This window comes from Eschrichtius robustus, chromosome 14 (assembly GCF_028021215.1).
Source record: "Eschrichtius robustus isolate mEscRob2 chromosome 14, mEscRob2.pri, whole genome shotgun sequence".
Lineage (NCBI taxonomy): Eukaryota > Metazoa > Chordata > Mammalia > Artiodactyla > Eschrichtiidae > Eschrichtius > Eschrichtius robustus.
The window spans coordinates 20,631,766-20,649,143 of NC_090837.1; the positions used below are offsets into that span (position 1 = coordinate 20,631,766).

General features: G+C 53.8%; 1 protein-coding gene across 12 annotated transcripts in view; it reads right to left on the minus strand.

Annotated features, from left to right (window-relative positions):
- The window catches only part of SFI1 (SFI1 centrin binding protein), a 79,738-nt gene that overhangs the window by 191 nt on the left and 62,169 nt on the right, over window positions 1-17,378 (minus strand). For 6 of the 12 annotated variants that reach the window (XM_068563625.1, XM_068563623.1, XM_068563621.1 and 3 more), the window contains 16 exons: window positions 12,085-12,166; window positions 11,589-11,767; window positions 10,822-10,897; window positions 10,219-10,314; window positions 9,730-9,806; window positions 8,793-8,895; window positions 7,527-7,623; window positions 4,902-5,062; window positions 4,392-4,466; window positions 3,769-3,843; window positions 3,501-3,677; window positions 3,165-3,427; window positions 2,439-2,543; window positions 2,121-2,334; window positions 656-993; window positions 72-183 (listed from right to left, as the gene is read on the minus strand). In XM_068563625.1, the coding sequence (XP_068419726.1) occupies window positions 72-183; window positions 656-993; window positions 2,121-2,334; window positions 2,439-2,543; window positions 3,165-3,427; window positions 3,501-3,677; window positions 3,769-3,843; window positions 4,392-4,466; window positions 4,902-5,062; window positions 7,527-7,623; window positions 8,793-8,895; window positions 9,730-9,806; window positions 10,219-10,314; window positions 10,822-10,897; window positions 11,589-11,767; window positions 12,085-12,166 (2,230 nt within the window). The other 6 variants (XM_068563622.1, XM_068563628.1, XM_068563629.1 and 3 more) reach the window with 6 other exon arrangements.

Sequence of the window (17,378 nt, forward strand, 5' to 3'; positions counted from 1 at the left end):
GGGAGGTTGGGGGGGCAGGCTGAGAGGAAGCCCCAACTGGGAGCCGTTCCCGGGGCTGCCCAAGGTCTCACCTCCTGCAGCTCTTCCTGAACCTGCTGCTCCGCCTCCTGCTCATCCGGCCTGGGCTCCTCCTGGCTCAGCTCCAGCCACTGCCGCAGGCTGCTTGCCTGCCGTTGGCAGGACCTGAGGGAGTAACGCACCTGCTGCCTGGCTTGGCCCCAGGCAGAGGCCCAGCACACTTCTGGTGTGGGTGGAGGGAGAAGGGCTTCTGTTCCACCATCAGGCAGAAACGCCCTCTGTGCTCTTCCCTGCGCAGAACTGGCCACGTGGGACCTGCCCGCTTCCCTCTGATTAAGGTTGCTGCTCACGTTGAGGGTCCCAGGCCTGGGCGTGGGGTACGTGGGCTGTGGACCCAGACAAAGCAGGGCAGCTCACTGCATCATCCCGCGTCAGTCACACTCGCCCGGTAGACCACCGGCTTCCACAAGACACAGGTGTAAAGTTTTGCTCAGCTTTTCCTGAAGGTAAGGCCAACCTGGGCCTTCCTGAGCAGGACGGAAGGGGAGAGGTGCCGCCTGCATGCAGGGGCCATCACTGGGCAGACAGCTCCCCCCATTCCCCATGGATGGGTGCCAGGTGGGTTTCTGGGTCTCACCTGAGGTTCTGCTTCGTGGTCTGGTAGTCCTGCAGTTGCTGCTGGATGCCCTCAAGCTCGGCCTCCAGGTCCATGTGGCCAGTGGCAATAGGAGAAAAAGCTTGATCTTGACCATCCTCCCGTCTGGGCCCAGGCTGAACCCAGGGATTCCAGGTGCCGGGAGTGACCTGAGCACTTGAGGCACTGACAGGCCCCAGGTACACACCTGCAGTGTCAGAGCCAGGCCCAGGCCTGGTGCCTGTAAAGTCCCCAGGAAGGAGCAGACGGGGGTTGGGGACACTGGCCAGGGATGAAGGGGCCTGGGACGAAAGCCCAGGTATCGTCGGCCGGGCTGGTGGCTGTAAAGGAAGGATGAACACTGAGCAGGGAAGCGGGAGAAAGGTGGGGAGCTGGGGTTCCCCACACCTGCCCCTGCCGCAGCCAGCTCACCTGGTCCTGCCCCTTCATTCAGCACCTGACACCAATAGAGAGTCCCACGACCACCCAAGCAGCTGTTTCCATCCAGCCTTACTGACCTTTCACACCCCCTCCTGCAATGACCGTGCATTTCAGAGGCAACTGTTCTTGTCCAACCACAGCTACAACCCTCCTCCCTTCCCTCCCGGTGACAATGTCCTCTGGTGGGAGTGGACACTCTCCCATCCCCCAGCCTCTCCCCACCCCCACTTAGGTCGCAGCTCGTCAGGCACCAGCTCCTTGGGGGGCCCAAGCCCACTGCACACTCGTGCTTCCTCACCTCCTTGCCCGAACTCCTTGACTCCTACGTCACAGGCCCCAGAGTCTCGGCCCCACTCCTCCCCATGACCCCATCGGTTCTTTACCTTCAACCTGTGCTGCGAATTGTCAACTTTGATCTCCAGCCCTGACCTTGTTCCTGAAGGCCAGGCTGAATCTGTTGCATTACCTCAAATCTGACAGGCTCAAGACACACTCATCGTGCTTCAGCTGCTGGGTTCCCACCCTCCGTCTTCCCACCCTCCGTCTTCCCTCTCACAGTAAAGAACTCATCATTCCCTGAGCTTTTCAGGCCATCCAGGATTCCTTCTTTCACTCTTATCAGACTCATCAGAGCAAGCCCTACCTAGTCTGCCTCCCATGACATCCACAGCCACCCCCCCAGTCCCGGCCGCCAGCACCCTTTGCTGGACCCGAGCACAGCCGCCAACCATCCTCCACAACTTCCTGTTCTTAAAGTCCAGACTTATCACCAGGGCCTATATGACCCTCCATGATCTGCAGTCTCTTCATCCGTCTGCATGCTGGGGTTTCTTTTGTCTCCACCACCATGTAAGCGTCACGAGCAGGGATGGGCCTCGGGGGCTGTTCCCTGCTGTGCCCCTAGGACACTGACCCCTGCACAGGCCTCCCTGCATCTTCCTGAAGCAATGAGTACTGCTGTGGCTACAGCACCAAGCGCACAAAAAAGAGCACTGGCACGAAGACCAGACCAAAGAACGGGACTCACCCAGGTGTGTGCTTCCGCCCCACGCAGCATGAAGGAAGAAGGGGGCAGCAGCTCCAGGCCTGTACTCGCTGTGGGCGGCAGCTTCAGGCCAGGGGCGCTTGGCAGGGGGCTGCTTGGGTCCAGTGCTGTCTGGGCCTTTGCCAGGAAGGGTGTTGTCAGCGCAAGGCCTATTGGCTGGACCTCGCCTAGGCCATGCTCCCACAGTGCCTCAGGCCTGAGCAGAGGGAAGACAGGAGCTGGTCAGGCATGGTACCCTCCCGAGGAGCAGGACAGAAGGGGGGCCACCGGCCTTTAAGTCCCCAGAATCACACCACCTACCCCTGCCCCCCGAGGATGCCACACCCCAGGGGCGTCTGGCTCTGAACGGGCTCCAGCAGGAAGCTTGGGCGTCGCGGTTGCTTTCTTGCCCAGCGGGCAGCATTGCTGGGAAGAAACACAGGCTGTTCCTCCAGGCTGCCCAGGGGCTGCTCGGAGCCTGAGACCTCTGTGGGGTGGGGTAATCCAGTCAGACCCCTTCCATCTTACAGGGAGACGGAAGAGAGAAGGAAAGGCTCCGCCCCAGGCGCCCTACTGAACTTCTGGTAATCCAGTGAGCCTGCTGGCGACGGGTGCTCCACCCACGCTGTCTCACTTGACCCAGGCAACCAGGCTGGAGCAGGCTCAGAGATGGGGCCCTTGTCAGCTACAGCAGCACAGCATGTGGGGGTGGGGTGGGGCCAGGTCACAAAAAAAGTGGGGTTTCCAAGAGGGTACCTGTTTCCTGGCTGTCAGGGGAGACGTGGGGAGACTACCAGGTCTGGGGGAGGAGGGGGGCTGCCCAACGGCCCATTCCTTTGCTAAGGAACCATACATTCTCTCCCATGCTTGGGAGGAACAGAGGCTGTGGTCCCTTTGGTTAGGGCCGAAGAATGGGGGCGCAGGATCCTGTACAGAGGGTTCCAAGTGGCTCCGCCATGACCCTCGGGGCCCAGTGTCATTCCTGTACCGTCCAAGCTTTGCCCCAGGTGGAAGCGAGGAGGAAGAGGTGAGGGACGGGCTACTCACAGCTCTAGGAGTTGGGTGTCCCCAGCAGCCGACGCCACGCTGTCCAGAGCTCCCCGAAGCCCACGAGGAGCTGTTGTCCTCTTGGTCTCCAGGGAGGCATCGCCAGCCCCAGCAGCAATGTGGCTGGGAAGGGGACCCTCAAACGTCACTCTCCTGCTGTGCACAGTGGACGTGGGGGGCCGAGGCTCCCTGCCCAGGCCCAGCACCTTCTGCTTCCAGAGCATGGCACAGCGACGGACCACGCGGTGGAGACTGTGGGCCGCCTGCAACCAGCCTCTGGTCAGGTCGTGCTGTGCTTACCTGCTCCCCACGGAGTGGTGGGGGACCCCGGCCCACCTGCACCTGCTGCCGGGCGTGCAGCTGCTGCCGGAAGGCCTTCATGCCTGCTGCAAAGCACAGGAGGCGCGTGACGCCCTCCCGAAGGAGCTGCTGGTGGTAGGCCTGCACTGCCCGCTCCTGTCGCGCCTTCTTTCTCCTCATCTCCAGCACGAAGCCCAGCCACGCAGCCCACACCTCCAGGGAGAGGAGGAGGTGAGGCCCAACCCTCCTGCTCAGGCTCCCTCCACCGGGGCACGGTCCTCTCCTGGGACGGGGAGCCCATTACCTTCGCCTGTAGTGAGAAGGCCCAGAACCACAGGGCCCGTGCCGTGTTCTGCTGCTCCCGCCTCCTGTCCGCCAGCTACGGGCCAGAAAGCAAATGCCCCCTTAGGGAGGCCACCCTGACCCCATGGCCCCGGGCACTCTCCGACCCTCTCTAGTCAGGCCTGCCCTGAGGTGGGGGGTCAAGGAAGCTCTTTTGGGAAGAACAAAGGCCAGGAGCTCTGGGGTCGGGAGCAGTGAGGCAGTGCGCCGGGCTCCAGGGAGAAAAGCTGGGACTGCTTGCACTGCGGGCCTGAGGGTGAGAGGGACCTGGCCCATGAAGGGCCACTGAGCAGGACGCAGCCCCACCGGGTGTTTTATCAAGGCCTTGGCAAAAACCTAAAATGCATTTCCTATTAATTTCTGGATATTACCCTGACAAGTTTTCAACATGACACTGTAGAAACATGGCCCTAAAGTGACTTGGCCTTAAACAGATTCCAAGTGAAGGAAGCTGGTGGTGCCAGGAGGTGGCTGGGGGTGGGGGAGCCCTGGGAAGAGGGTGGTATGAGAAATGATGAGCTAGAGGTGGGCTCAGGAGGCAGCAGGAGGAGGGGGAGCGAGAAGGGGTTTCTCCACGGCTCCCACCTGCCGTCTCCACTGGTGGAAGCAGGTCCGGCTGAGTGTCTGGGCCAGGAGTTGGGCAGCCTGTCTCTGCAGAAGCTGGAGACAAAGCGCACACAGGGGGCTGTGTGCCTGGTGCATCCAGGTGCCCACACCCGGAGCCCCCGTGGGCGGTGCAGGCTCCAGGCCCAAGTGAACCATCCTCCCACCACCAGGAGTCATCCTGGTTGAAGCCAAGGGTCTCCTGCGCCAGACGCGTGTCCAGATGCCTCAGTAGGTCACCCAGTTCTGACAGGCATGGTTCACACTGAACCAGGTTCTCTGCTGAGCCGTCTTCCACCCGGGAGGCCAGCTTCCCCAGCCTTCACTGAACACCCAGAAGGGCAGCCTTGCACCCGCAGGACTCCAACCACCCAGCATCCACAACGGAAGCAGTAAGTGCTTCTGGGAAGACCTTTCCTCCCCGCGATGCGGTCTTCTGGCCCAGACAGCCCCGCAGCACAGGGGAACTCGGGGAGTTGCCGTCTGCCTCACCCTCTTCCTGATGCAGCCCAGATGGTGCACCTTCCACCGGGCCATGGCCTGCAGCAGCAGCTGCCGGCGGTAATGCTGCGCCACCCTCTCCATCTGGACCCTCTGCTGGGCTGCGCTCCGGCTGCGGTCCCTCCAGCGCCGAAACCAGGTCCTGAGACAGCCTAAGGAGGGTCGGAGTCAGTTTGCTCTTTTGGAGGAAGTATCAATATATGGACAACTATGCAACGGTGAAAGTTTAGAGGGTGGAGAAGGCTGTGCGGAGACAGAACTGGGGTGTCAGCCCACACTCGGTGAGACACCACGTGTGGACGGTAGCCACTCTGGGAGGAGAGCTCTGGCCACCCACCTTCAGTGACTATGCACACCCTGATCGGAACCAGATATGCTGCTTACCACTGGGCCCTCCAAGGACCCCCCGCCCCCAGCCATAAGCCTGTGCACAACGACCGCAGGTGTGCCAGGGCCCCAGCGGAGCTGCCCGCAAAATGCTGCTGGGCACATGAACGAGAAGACCCTGGGTCTGAGGGAGTGGGAGGCAGTGGACCCATTTTCCAGGGAGGAAAACGAAGCTCAGAGGCCCAGGCAGCCTGAGACAGGCTGGGGAGAAGCAAGGTGTCTGCTGGCTGTGTCCTGCCCGGGCTCCACAGGCAGGCAGGGGCCACATCCTGCATTGCGTCTGTGTCACCAGCTTCTCTCTTGAGGGAGCAAGCACTCTCTTCTGCTGATTTTTTTCCTCCTCTTCAGCCCCAAGAGAAGTTTCTTTTAGAGACAACAGAAGAGGGCTGACCCCAAGGCACAGAGGCCAAGATGGGGTGTCCTCCAGGACCTGCCCGAGGTGGGCAGGGAAAGCCACGTTCACAAGCTTGGAGGCATTAGCACTAAGTGCTGAAATTTCCCAGGTCCTGCTTTACGCGGGGATATCTTAGCCTCACTGGACCGTCATGATCAACTCCAGAGGCAGGTACTATCATCCCCATCCACAGACGGAGACACCAAGGCTGAGAGGAGGCCGTGCCCGAGGTCGCATAGCCAGCAGGCGGCCCTGCCTGCACCTCTCAAGCACCGATCAGCATGAGTGTCCACGACTCTGTCCTCCTGCAGCACCTAGCCCAGCCCTCGACCGCCAAGGTGTGCCTGAGACTCAGAGGCCTTAATTAAGCCAAGACACGGTCCCACAGGTACTGACTGCACATCTGCTGTGTGCTGCCAACACAGTGTCTTCTCACATGGTCTCCCCAGTCCTCTGTACCAGCCCTAATGGACACAGCGAGCCCAGGGCCAGCCACGTGCTGCCACCCCGTCTAAGGAAAGCTGCCGCCTGCAGGCCAGCGGAGGGAAGAAGCTTTAGCTGTGTCCTGTGCCTGTCACCTCCCCACCGCGGCCGCCTGACCCAAACTGGAATGCCCACGCAGCGCCGGTGCCAAAGCTCTGGTCCAAGCAGAGACCAGGGATGGGCTGAGCCCCTCGGCATCTTTCCTGGGAATGACTAGAAACACAGCCCTGGTTTCTGGGGCGAGGGGCAGCCTGAGGACACAGAGAAGCATGCTGAGGGTGGACCAGGTGTGGGATTCTGGACCCCAGGATTCCATTCAGGGGGAAGCAGAATCTGTGTTCATCAACACAAGAACTAGTCAGAACCAAACCTAAGTGGATTGTCCTGGAACAAATGCTATTAAGCCAATTTAACAACTTGGTCCGTTTTCTCTCCGGTCTGATTTAAACCATTTCCATTTGTTTTCTCATTTATTCTAATAGGAGCTGCCTCTTTAGAGCACCAGACTCCCCGCAGCAGAGCCAAGGGCCTCTGTTTCCATGCGTCTCTTGAACAGAGGCTCCATCTGGACCGTTTCCCAGGCTGTTTGTACAGCAGGTCACGGGACTACCTGGGGCCAACCAGGCAAGTCCCTGCTCCCTAAACGGGCAAGGAAGCGGACTCTGACACGACGGGGCTGACCTGACAAGCAGCCGCCGCCTTCCCATCCAAGCGCCCCACCCCGGCAACCCCCAAGTCCCCCGTTCCAGCTCCATGTCTGCATTTCTCTGTAGGTCTCAAGCCTTGGCCTTTCATTTTAATATAAACTAGTTGGCAATCAGTTGGGAAGAGAAAGTGAAGATGTACTGGACTGAATAGTTAGTTACTCCCTACCAAGTTAACGTCCATCCCGGAACCTCAGAGCTGATGTTATTTGGGCAGAGGGTCGGTGCAGTGCAGTAACTGACAGCTGAAGTGGGCTGGGCCCGGGCCCTTAATCCCGTATGACTGGTGTCCTTCTAAGGAGAGACACAGATACACAGGGAAGACAGCCACGTGACAACAGGGCCGAGGCTGGAGTGACCTGTCTACAACCTGAGGAACAGCAAGGATTGCCGGGAGCCACCAGAAGCTGGACAAGGCAGGAAAGGGGCCTCCCCTAGAGCCTTCGGAGGGAGCACAGCCCTGCCAACACCTGAGTTTGGACTCAGAAAACAATTTTCTATTGTTTTAAAGTCTGTGGTCCTTGGTTACCTCAGCAACAGGAAGCTAATACACATGAGAAAGAGACAGAGACTGAGGGGAAGCACCTTGGGAGAATAAAGAAAGCTGTGTCCTTCACAGGCCTCTCCTCAGCTTCCGGGCCCGCTTACCCCTATTCAGCGCCACCTGGGCGTCCCTGACAGCCTGGCCCTCCTGCTGTCGGTAGTATATCTGCACTGACACTGCCTCCCGCCACGCGATCAGGACCTAAGGGGCAGAAGAAGAATAGAGGGGTGATCACGGCATGTCCCGACTCCCCGGGGTCACCCCAGCTCTGTAGGCGGCTCCTCATGGAATGAGGCCAGGCGTATGGCACTCACACACGCTCCAGGAAGCGCCCGCCGTCCATGCAGATGGCAGGCAACCATGCCCAGCACCCTCGCGGGAAGCCCTGTATCTCAGGCGACGGGACCAGAGGAGCTAAACTTCATACCGTGCCACGAAGAAGTCAAGTCCCCACGTGGGCTTTCATTCTACTATTTGTTAAGTGGAAGCCTTACGTTTCATGCACTTTCACATATGAGGTACATACGAAATCACAGCAGCAGAACACAGGGGACGCCTGGCGCCTGCTCCCCAAACAGTCACGAACTCCATCCCCCCACAAAGGCCTCCTCCCTTCTGAGCCCTGAAGCCAAGCAGAGTCCTGACCGTCCTTCCAGGGGAGGGGACACACATGCTGGCCTCGGAGCGTTCCTGAGAGCAGACTGGGCCTTGACCATGTGTAATTAACACTCATCTGTGGAGGCTCCAAAGCTGTCAGCACCAGCCACGGCCTGCCAGTGCGGGGCTCCCAGCGAACTGCTTTCTTCTAAAACACCCCCGAGTCCAGGGACCACCTCTGTCATGTCATTTGAGTCCCCTCATAGCCATGTCCCTCCCCCAGCACGTGGGCCCAGGCCACACCAAGTGGCATTTTGGGGGCCGCTTCCCAGCGACAATGACCAATGACCTCACATTCCTGGATGCTCTACGGAAAGCCCGCACAGCCACGAATCCCACGAGGCCGATGAGCAGGATGGGGGAAGAGGGGCACCCAAGCATCCTGTGCCGACACAAAGGGACAGAGGTGTGGTAACTTACACGACTTGTCCCAGCGGAAAATTCCACGTGTGTGGGAAATACTGGTTCTGGTAAGAGCTGGTTCATACTCACTACATGCCATGCTTTTGTTTTAATGGATATTGGTTCATAATTCAGTACAATAAACAAGTAAATAAACCCACCTGCTGGCACAGCTGTATGTACTGGAGAAGGGAGCCATCTCGTTTTCTAGGCTCCTCATTCAGTTCAAACCTCCAGAGCCACCCCACACCACCCTCTCACAGGAACACGGCCCCCACCCCCCGGCGACCAGCTGGCTTGCCAGGGCTCACCTTGGAGCACAGGGTCCTTCTGTAGTGAGCTGCTGCTCGAGAGGCTTTCTTTGCTTCGTCCGCTTGGGCCACGGCGTTCTCTCTCCAGCGACGTAATGCACCCCTGCGGGTACATGGGGGGACTGGGTGATATGGGTGTGAACAGTGCAAGGCTCTTCAGCCCGGTCCTGAATTGAGGTCTCCCCATGCCCAAGCGTATCTGTCGCGCTGACAGCCACGTTTATGTTGACTGCACACCCTGCACACGGCTGAGCTGCTCTGTGCAGGTGCCGTGGAAGCACCACAGGCACTGCGGCCTCGTGCATTCACACACCACGGGGAACACTACGCTGTTTCCAGGTGAAGATGACACAGGTGATGCATCCATGATAAGAGAGGTGGAGACAGGGAAAATGGAGGAAGGGCACGGGCAGCCTGGAACAGCACGTGCTGAACAAACACAAGAGGCAGGAAAAGAAAGAGCGGAAATGAGGGAGGGAGTAGGTTAGAGGTTGGCTCAGCAGGAGCTGTGGGACAGGCTTCGGAGGCAGTGGAGCCGAGGGGTATAAGTGAGTCCATGGGTGTGAGAGACACAGATGGTCCCAGAGGCTGGGAGAAAGGCCTGGAGAGCCGGGGGTGGGGGGACTGACTGGGTGCTGAGAGGAGATGAAAAGGCGAATCCTGCAGGTCTGAACTGGGCCCGGAGAGGCGCTCAGACTAGCGAGACATGCAGGAGATGGCGCAGCTGCTTCCCAGAGGCCCCGCTCTGCACACAGTGCGGGTGCAAGACACGAGGGGCCCAGGGAACAGTGCTTGCTGTGGAAAAGCCAAAGCCATGCTCTGAGCAGCACGAGGCAGCCAGGCCCCATCGCCTGGCCCTCGTCAGGGCCCCCCAACCCACCCGGGTCTGCAGTCTGTTCCCTGTTCCTCAGGCTGGGCCGGGGCCGTGGAGACTCACCACAGCAGCCGCCTCTTGTGCCGGCTCTCCCTGGCTGCCACCTCCTGAAGGACGCTCCGCACCCGGCTCTGGTAAATCTGCAGATGACCAGGAGGACTGGAGGCTGCCCCAGGCCCACACCGCTCCCCACTCTCAGGCAGCCGCAGAGGTGCAGGGGCTGTGATGCCCAGGGCGCTCACCACAGCGGGTGCGGAGCGGGCAGGAGCCCACGCAACAACAGGGAGAGGACTTGCTAAGCTCTCACCTGCTGAGTCCAACCACTGGACCCCTGGACAAGGAGCCCCTCTGGTGGTGAGGCTGGTACCCCAGGCAAGGAGGGAGAACTTAGCTCTGCAGTGTAAGACCCACTGGCCAGGGCACTTGCCCTGAGTCTTGTGGAATTACTACTCTGTTTTGGGAGGGGCAAGAAGAACAAGGAAGGGAAACAAAGCCTCCAGAATCCTCCTCCCTACCAGGCAAGGAGATCTGGAGGAAAGCAGCATCTCCTACCCCCCAGGTCTGCAGCGCCCTGTACAGCAAGGTGTGCTGGCGATGCAGGTCGGCTCGCATCAGCTTCTGCTGCTCGGCACTGTTCAGGGCCAGGCGCTGCGGACACAGGAAACAGCTGGCCGCTGTGGGCCTGGGGCCGAGGAGGGCTCGGACGTGCCTCCGTTTCACACTTCGTTTGGGGGAGCTTGGGTAAGGTGCTTATTAACCTCCGAGCCCCAGCATCCTCCTCTATAAACATGCTCCTCTTAGGGGTTTGTGAGGATCATAGGGAGCAAGTACCTGCCTGCGGGTAAATGCTAACCAATTTCAGCTTTAACATTTTTCATCCTGAAGAGGATGTCTGTGACCAGTTAGACTAGGAACTTTAAATTCAGAGCGTTACGGAAGAACAGCCTGGCACCTAACAGAACATGGAACTGTGAGCCAATCATCTCATGAAACCAGGTTAGCACTGCACCTGCCACCTGGCCTCCTCCCCATACTCGGAGGCAGGTGGTTTCCGAGGGACCGTGGAGGAGACCGTATGTTCGCCCTGAGTCAGCCTGACACACGGCTCCACGTGCCCACAACCCCACGCAGGCCGCGCCTGTGCCAAAGCCTCACCTCCCTCCACCTGCTCCAGGCCCAACACAGGAGCTGTGCCGCGTGGAACCGTGCAGCCCGTGCCCTGCCCGTCCTCCTGTGGGGAGACAGTCAGTGATCAACCCAGGCCCTGCAAGGGCCCTCTCGAGGGGCACCCCTTCGTAGCCCCTGGCCCCTGCTCAGTGGTTCTTCAACATGGACGGGAACCAAGACCCTTTCAGAAGAGCTGCCAAAGGATTTAGGTTCTCCACCCAGAAAAGCACACATAAAATCAAATTTTTGTGGACAACTTCACAGGGCTCTGTATTCATGTGGTAACAGGTAACTGAGGAGGAGGTTAAATGTGGCCAGAGTTTGAGAGGTGAGAGACCCTCAGAGCGTGAAGTAGGTCTAGAGAGGAACCAAGGCAGGATGACGCCTGCAGGGAACACAGGGGCACCTGCCCTGGTCCTTAACCACATGGTGAGGTAAAAACTGCCACGACCTGTCCCTGGGCACGGCTGCTTCTAATGGGCACCAATCAGCAAGCAGGATGTAGCTGATGGACAGGACCTAAGATCCACAGGCACGTCTGACCAGCCGAGTTCCTGAGCCCAGAGATCCATGTGGTGCCCCAGGAGCCTCTCCCTACAGCCCCGGTTTTGCTTAGACTGTTTCAAGTTGAATTTCCAGAACTTAAGACCAGAGTCTAGGCTAACATGACCCCTCAGACTGATGCTCAGCGCTGCTACTACAGTCAAAGCTGCCCTGAGCCGGGAAGGGCTTCAAAGGCAGAAGCGGCCACTCACTCTGTTCTGAGCCCTCGGGCACTCTCTCTCCAGACACAGAAGGCCTTCCTGAGCCACCTGAGGCGGTGGTGGGCACAGGCCACTGCTTGTCGCTGCCACTCCAGGTGATGTGCTGCTGCTTGCTGGCACCACGTGGACCAGGACCTCCGCAGAAACTGCCGCTCTGCGTGGAGTATGGCCTGCGGCAGGGAGAGATCAGAATGGGTCAAGTAGGAGACGATACAGAAGCCAGGGAGTCTGCAGGCCACAAACAATGACCAAGGCAGAAGAACTGGATGTGCAGGAGCTGCTCTGGCCCAGACGCCATCTGTAAACTCCACTGACAAAGGAAACAGATGCCCAGACCCTGCCCCTGCCTCATGAGTCCTGGTCACAGGCAGGTCGCCCTTCAAGGTGGGTCTGGGTCTGGGTAGCGTCCTAGGAGGGGAGGCAGTGAGTGCAAAGGCTTGAAGCAGGTCCTCCCGGTCCCAGTACCTCCTAGGGGAGAACCACTTACCATTCTCTCTTGCAAGCGGTGTTCTCGATGCTGAGATATCTTCTGACACCAAAGTGCAAACAACTGCTTCTCTAACATCACCCTAAAAGAACCCAAATGAATAAGAGTAAACAACTCCAAAAGAATGAGAAGTTCCAAATAATTGGATTTTTTCTTTTATAAGCTGCCATTAAGAGCGAAATAAGCCTAGGTGGGGAGGAAAGAAAGCAGACAATAGACAAAAAACCCACAAATGACCCAACACATTCCACGTTATTTCTGGCCTCACCCACATGGTACAAAAAAGACTCAGACTTTGAGACCCTATTTCTTCATCCACCCCACGCTGAATTACCAATGGTGCTCGACGCTCACAGTGAAAGTCTTTCCAGTCCATGCTGAGCAGCCAGGCTGCTGCTACACAAATTCTTGGGGGAAGTAGTTAAAAACAGATGCCAGACCCCCAAAGCTGAGCTGGGCCCCAGGAAACGGAATTTTAAACAAGTATTCCAGGTGAGGTGAAGAGAGAGACAGGTTTGTCACCTATGCCTACTTGCACACCATAATGACATCAAAACCTGCAAAAGCAGCACTGGGATGACTGGTCAACAGCCTGCAGGGGCTGTGTCTCGGCAAAGCCATCAGGACACTGGGGGACAGAAGAAGACAGCTCCCCTGGCATTTAACCCATCAGACACACCACTCAAAACACTTCCAGCCACGACACAGCAACTGGTCCTAGGCCTGCCCTCCAGCCATGTGTATTACAAAATGGGACAAGATATATGAAGCACCTGTTTCCAGGCACTGGGCAAGAGGCAATGCAGATGTGATCCTTGAGAGATGGGAAACATGCAAGGTTAGCCCCTTGGCTGCCCAGGCCTTCTCCTGGGGGCAGTTTCTGGGCACTGGGGGCAGGGGAGGGAGTCCAAGGAGAGCAGGACAGTCTCACTGAGCTGAGGCAGAGACTGGAGTTCGAGACCAGAGAGGAGGAACTGGGTGGACACATGTGGCCTTCCCAGGCCTGGGTGGTAGCGACCCTACCCCACCCCCAGGCATGCTCATGGACACCTTGTGCCCTCCACAGATGAGGCTGCACAAGCAGACTCCACAAGCCCTAGCAGAGCAGCTGCTGCAGAGCTAAGAGCTGAATGCAGATACCAGAGGTTGGACAGGGCTGGGAGAGGGAGTTCTGGCCTAGTCAGAGTGAAGAGACCTTGCTGGGAACCTCAGACTCAGAAAGGCTAGGCCCTAGGAATAAGAGTCATGCCCTAACCCTGAAGACAAAATCAAAAAAGACCCACACAAAGAAAGAATAAAACCACACTGGACAGGATCAACAGGAACCACCAGAATAAACATGAACCACCACCTGCCAGAACAAAATGCAACACACTTTAACGAAAAGAAGCTGAAAATAATGACCCAAATGTTGGAATTGGCAAACACTTAAAAAGAGCTATTATATGTAAGTTTTGTATTTTAATGAAAAGATGAACAAAATTAGTTGACAGGGACTCTCATAAGAGAAACAAACTACAAAAAAAGAACTAAATAGTTTGGTGGTTCCTCAAAAAGTTAAACACAGAATTACCATATTGATCCAGTAATTCCACTCCTAGGTATATAGCCAAAAGGATTAAAAGCAGGGACTCAAACAGGTGCTCACAGCAGCATTATTCACAATAGCCAAAAGGTGGAAACAACCTATCTATCTGTCAAGCTGACCTATCTATCAACACATGGATGGAAAAACAAATTGTGGTATGTCCATACAATGGAATATTATTAAGCCATAAAAAGGAACGAAATTCTTACATGTGCTACAATACGGATAAACCTTGAAAATGTCATGCTAAGTGGACTAAGTCAGGCACAAAATGACAAATATTTTATGGTTCCACTTACATGAGGTACATAGAATAGGCAATTGCGGAGACAGAAAGTAGGTTAGAGGTTACCTGGGCTGGGAGTAGATGACAGTGAAAAGTTACTGCTTAATGGGTACAGAGTTTCTGTTTAGGATGATGAAAAAATTCTAGAAGTGGATAGTGGTGATGACTGTATAATACTGTGAATGTACTTAATGCCACCGAATTGTGTACTTGAAAATGGTTAAAATGGTAAGTTTAAAAAAAAATTATCTTAATGATTCAGAGTTTATTTCAGTGGAATATTAGAACTGAAAATAGATGCATATGTATATATACATGTTTTAATTTAAAAGTAAATGGAAAATAAAGCCAAACAAATTGAAGAGGAAAGATTTGAGGAGACTAATAAACTAAGCATCTTGAAAACATAACTTCTCTCTGAACTAAGAAATATTATATCCTTTCGGCAAGTCTTTTCTTTCAGTATAATAATAGCTACTAAGACATATAACTTACTTATTTTAGGTCCAAGAGATATTCACGGATTAAGATTAAAAGATAAATTTTTTCCCATTCCTCTCTTCTCCACATTTTCCTTCCATTTTCTCAGCCTTTATTTTATTGTCTGCTGTGATGCTGTGTGGATAACTCATTTTTAAAAAATAAATCTATTTATTTATTTATTTTTGGCTGCATTGGGTCTTTGTTGCTGCATGCAGGCTTTCTCTAGTTGCGGCGAACGGGGGCTACTCTTTGTTGCGGTGCACAGGCTTCTCATTGCGGTGGCTTCTCTTGTTGTGGAGCATGGGCTCTAGAGCGCAGGCTCAGTAGTTGTGGTACATGGGCTTAGTTGCTCCACGGCATGTGGGATCTTCCCAGACCAGGGCTTGAACCCGTGTCCCCTGCATTGGCAGGTGGATTCTTAACCACTGTGCCACCAGGGAAGTCCCCCACAACTCATTTTTGACTGAAATACTTCCAACTATTAAACGATACAGTAGACAGAAACACCAATTGACAAGACAATTAATTACCTTTACAGAAATCTTGCCACTTTATACTGAAATACTTAAAATCATGTTCTTCACACCAAAATGAAACTAATTTTATATTTTAAAAAAATTAATAATTACAATTCCTCTTTGGTTGTTTCTTTTGTGATTGTAATAAATACATAAAATATTGAGCAAACTTCATCTTTTAAAATATAAAATGGTAAGCTTTATGTTACATGTTTTACCACAATTTAAAAAAAAAAAGGAAGCAAATGAAAATCCTAGAATTGATAAGTACCATATCTGAAGCAGAAAAGTCATTGGATGGGCTACAAATTAGAAACTGTATAAGAAAGACCACTGAACTTGAAGACAGATCAACAGAAAAGCATACAATCCAAACACCAGAGAGAAAAAGGGAAGAAAAATATTGAATAGAGCCTCGGTGACCTGTGGGACAATATTAAGTGGTCTAACATAGTATAATTTGAGTCTCAGAAGGAGAGAACAGCAGATAAATTACTTGAAGAAATAAAAGACTTCCCAAAGTTGGTTGGAGTGGGGGTGGGGTGACACCTCTGATCCAAGCAGCTCAGTGAACCCCAAGCAGGACAAACATAAGAAAACTACACCTAAATACATCCCACCCTAAATGCTGAAAACCAAAGATTGGTAAGAACATCTTAAAAGGAAAGGAAGAGAGACAGATTACATTCAGGGAAACAATACAAATGACACGTGACTTTTCATCAGAAATAATGGAGGTGAGAAGACAACAGAACACTGTCTTAAAAACACTTGGAAGTGAGGGGATGGAGAAATCAACTCATTGTTCCATAGCCAGGGAAAAGTCCTTTAAACATGAGACAGTGAAATGAGCATAAAACAAAAGCTGAGATGGTTCATCTCCAGCTAACCCGTACTCTATAAAAATGCCAAAGGATCTTCTTCAGGATGAAAGGAAATGATACAGATAAAAACCGCAAATCTACAGAAAGAAACAAAGTACACCAGATATGGAAAATATGTGGGTAAATATAAAAGACTATATTTTTTCTTCTCCTGATTTTTAAAAAATAATTCTGATGGTTTAAAGCAAAAATAATAACATTGTATTGGGTAAAAAGTATTGTAGACACAAAATATATGACAACAAATACCATCAAGATAAAGAGGAAAGGAATTTTACTATTTTTACGTTCTTACATTTAACATGAAGTAGTACAGTAGTATTCTAAATAGGGCTTCCCTGATGGCACAGTGGTTAAGAATCCGCCTGCCGATGCAGGGGACACAGGTTCGAGCCCTGGTCCGGGAAGATCCCACATGCCACAGAGCAACTAAGCCCGTGCGTCACAACTACTGAGCCTGTGCTCTAGAGCCTGGAAGCCACAACTACTGAGCCCACGTGCCACAACTACTGAAGCCCGCACACCTAGAGCCCGTGCCCCACAACAAGAGAAGCCACCCCAATGAGAAGCCTGCGTACTGCAACGAAGAGTAGCCCCCTCTCACTACAACTAGAGAAAGCCCACGTGCAGCAACGAAGACCCAACACAGCCAAAAAAAAAAAAAAAATAGTATTCTAAATAGAGCTGTAATAAGTTAATGATGCATACTGTAATTCCTAGAACTACTTTAAAAAATAAAAAAGGTAGACCCCGAAAAGCCAAAGCAATCCTGAGGAAAAAAGAACAAAGCTAGAGATATCATACTCCCTGACTGAAAATTATACTACAAAGCTATATTAATCAAAACAACATGGCACTGGCAGGAAAAAAAAAAAAAAGACACAGAGATCAATGGAACAGAATTGAGAGCACAGAAATAAGTCCACACACATATGGACAACTGATTTATGATAAAGACGAACATACAATGCAGAAAGGATAGTCTCTTCAAAAAATAGTGTTGAGAAAACTGGACAACCACACGTAAAAGAATAAAACTAGACCACTATTTTACAGCATACACAAAAATTAACTCAAAATGTATTAAACACTTGAATGTATGACCTGAAACCATAAAAATCCTAGAAGAAAACACAGGCAGTACAACCTCTGACATTGGTCTTAGCAATATCTTTCTGGATACACCTCATTCAGGCAAAAGAAACAAAAGCAAAAATAAACAAATGGACTACATCAAACTAAAAATCTAAAGTAGGTAGAAAGAACAAAATAAAGAGCTTACATCAATTAAAGAAAAATAAACAGGGGCTTCCCTGGTGGCGCAGTGGTTGAGAATCTGCCTACCAATGCAGGGGACACGGGTTCAAGCCCTGGTCTGGGAAGATCCCACATGCCGCGGAACAGCTGGGCCCGTGAGCCACAATTACTGAGCCTGTGCGTCTGGAGCCTGTGCTCCGCAACAAGAGAGGCCGCGATAGTGAGAGGCCCGCACACCGCGATGAAGAGTGGCCCCCACTTGCAGCAACTGGAGAAAG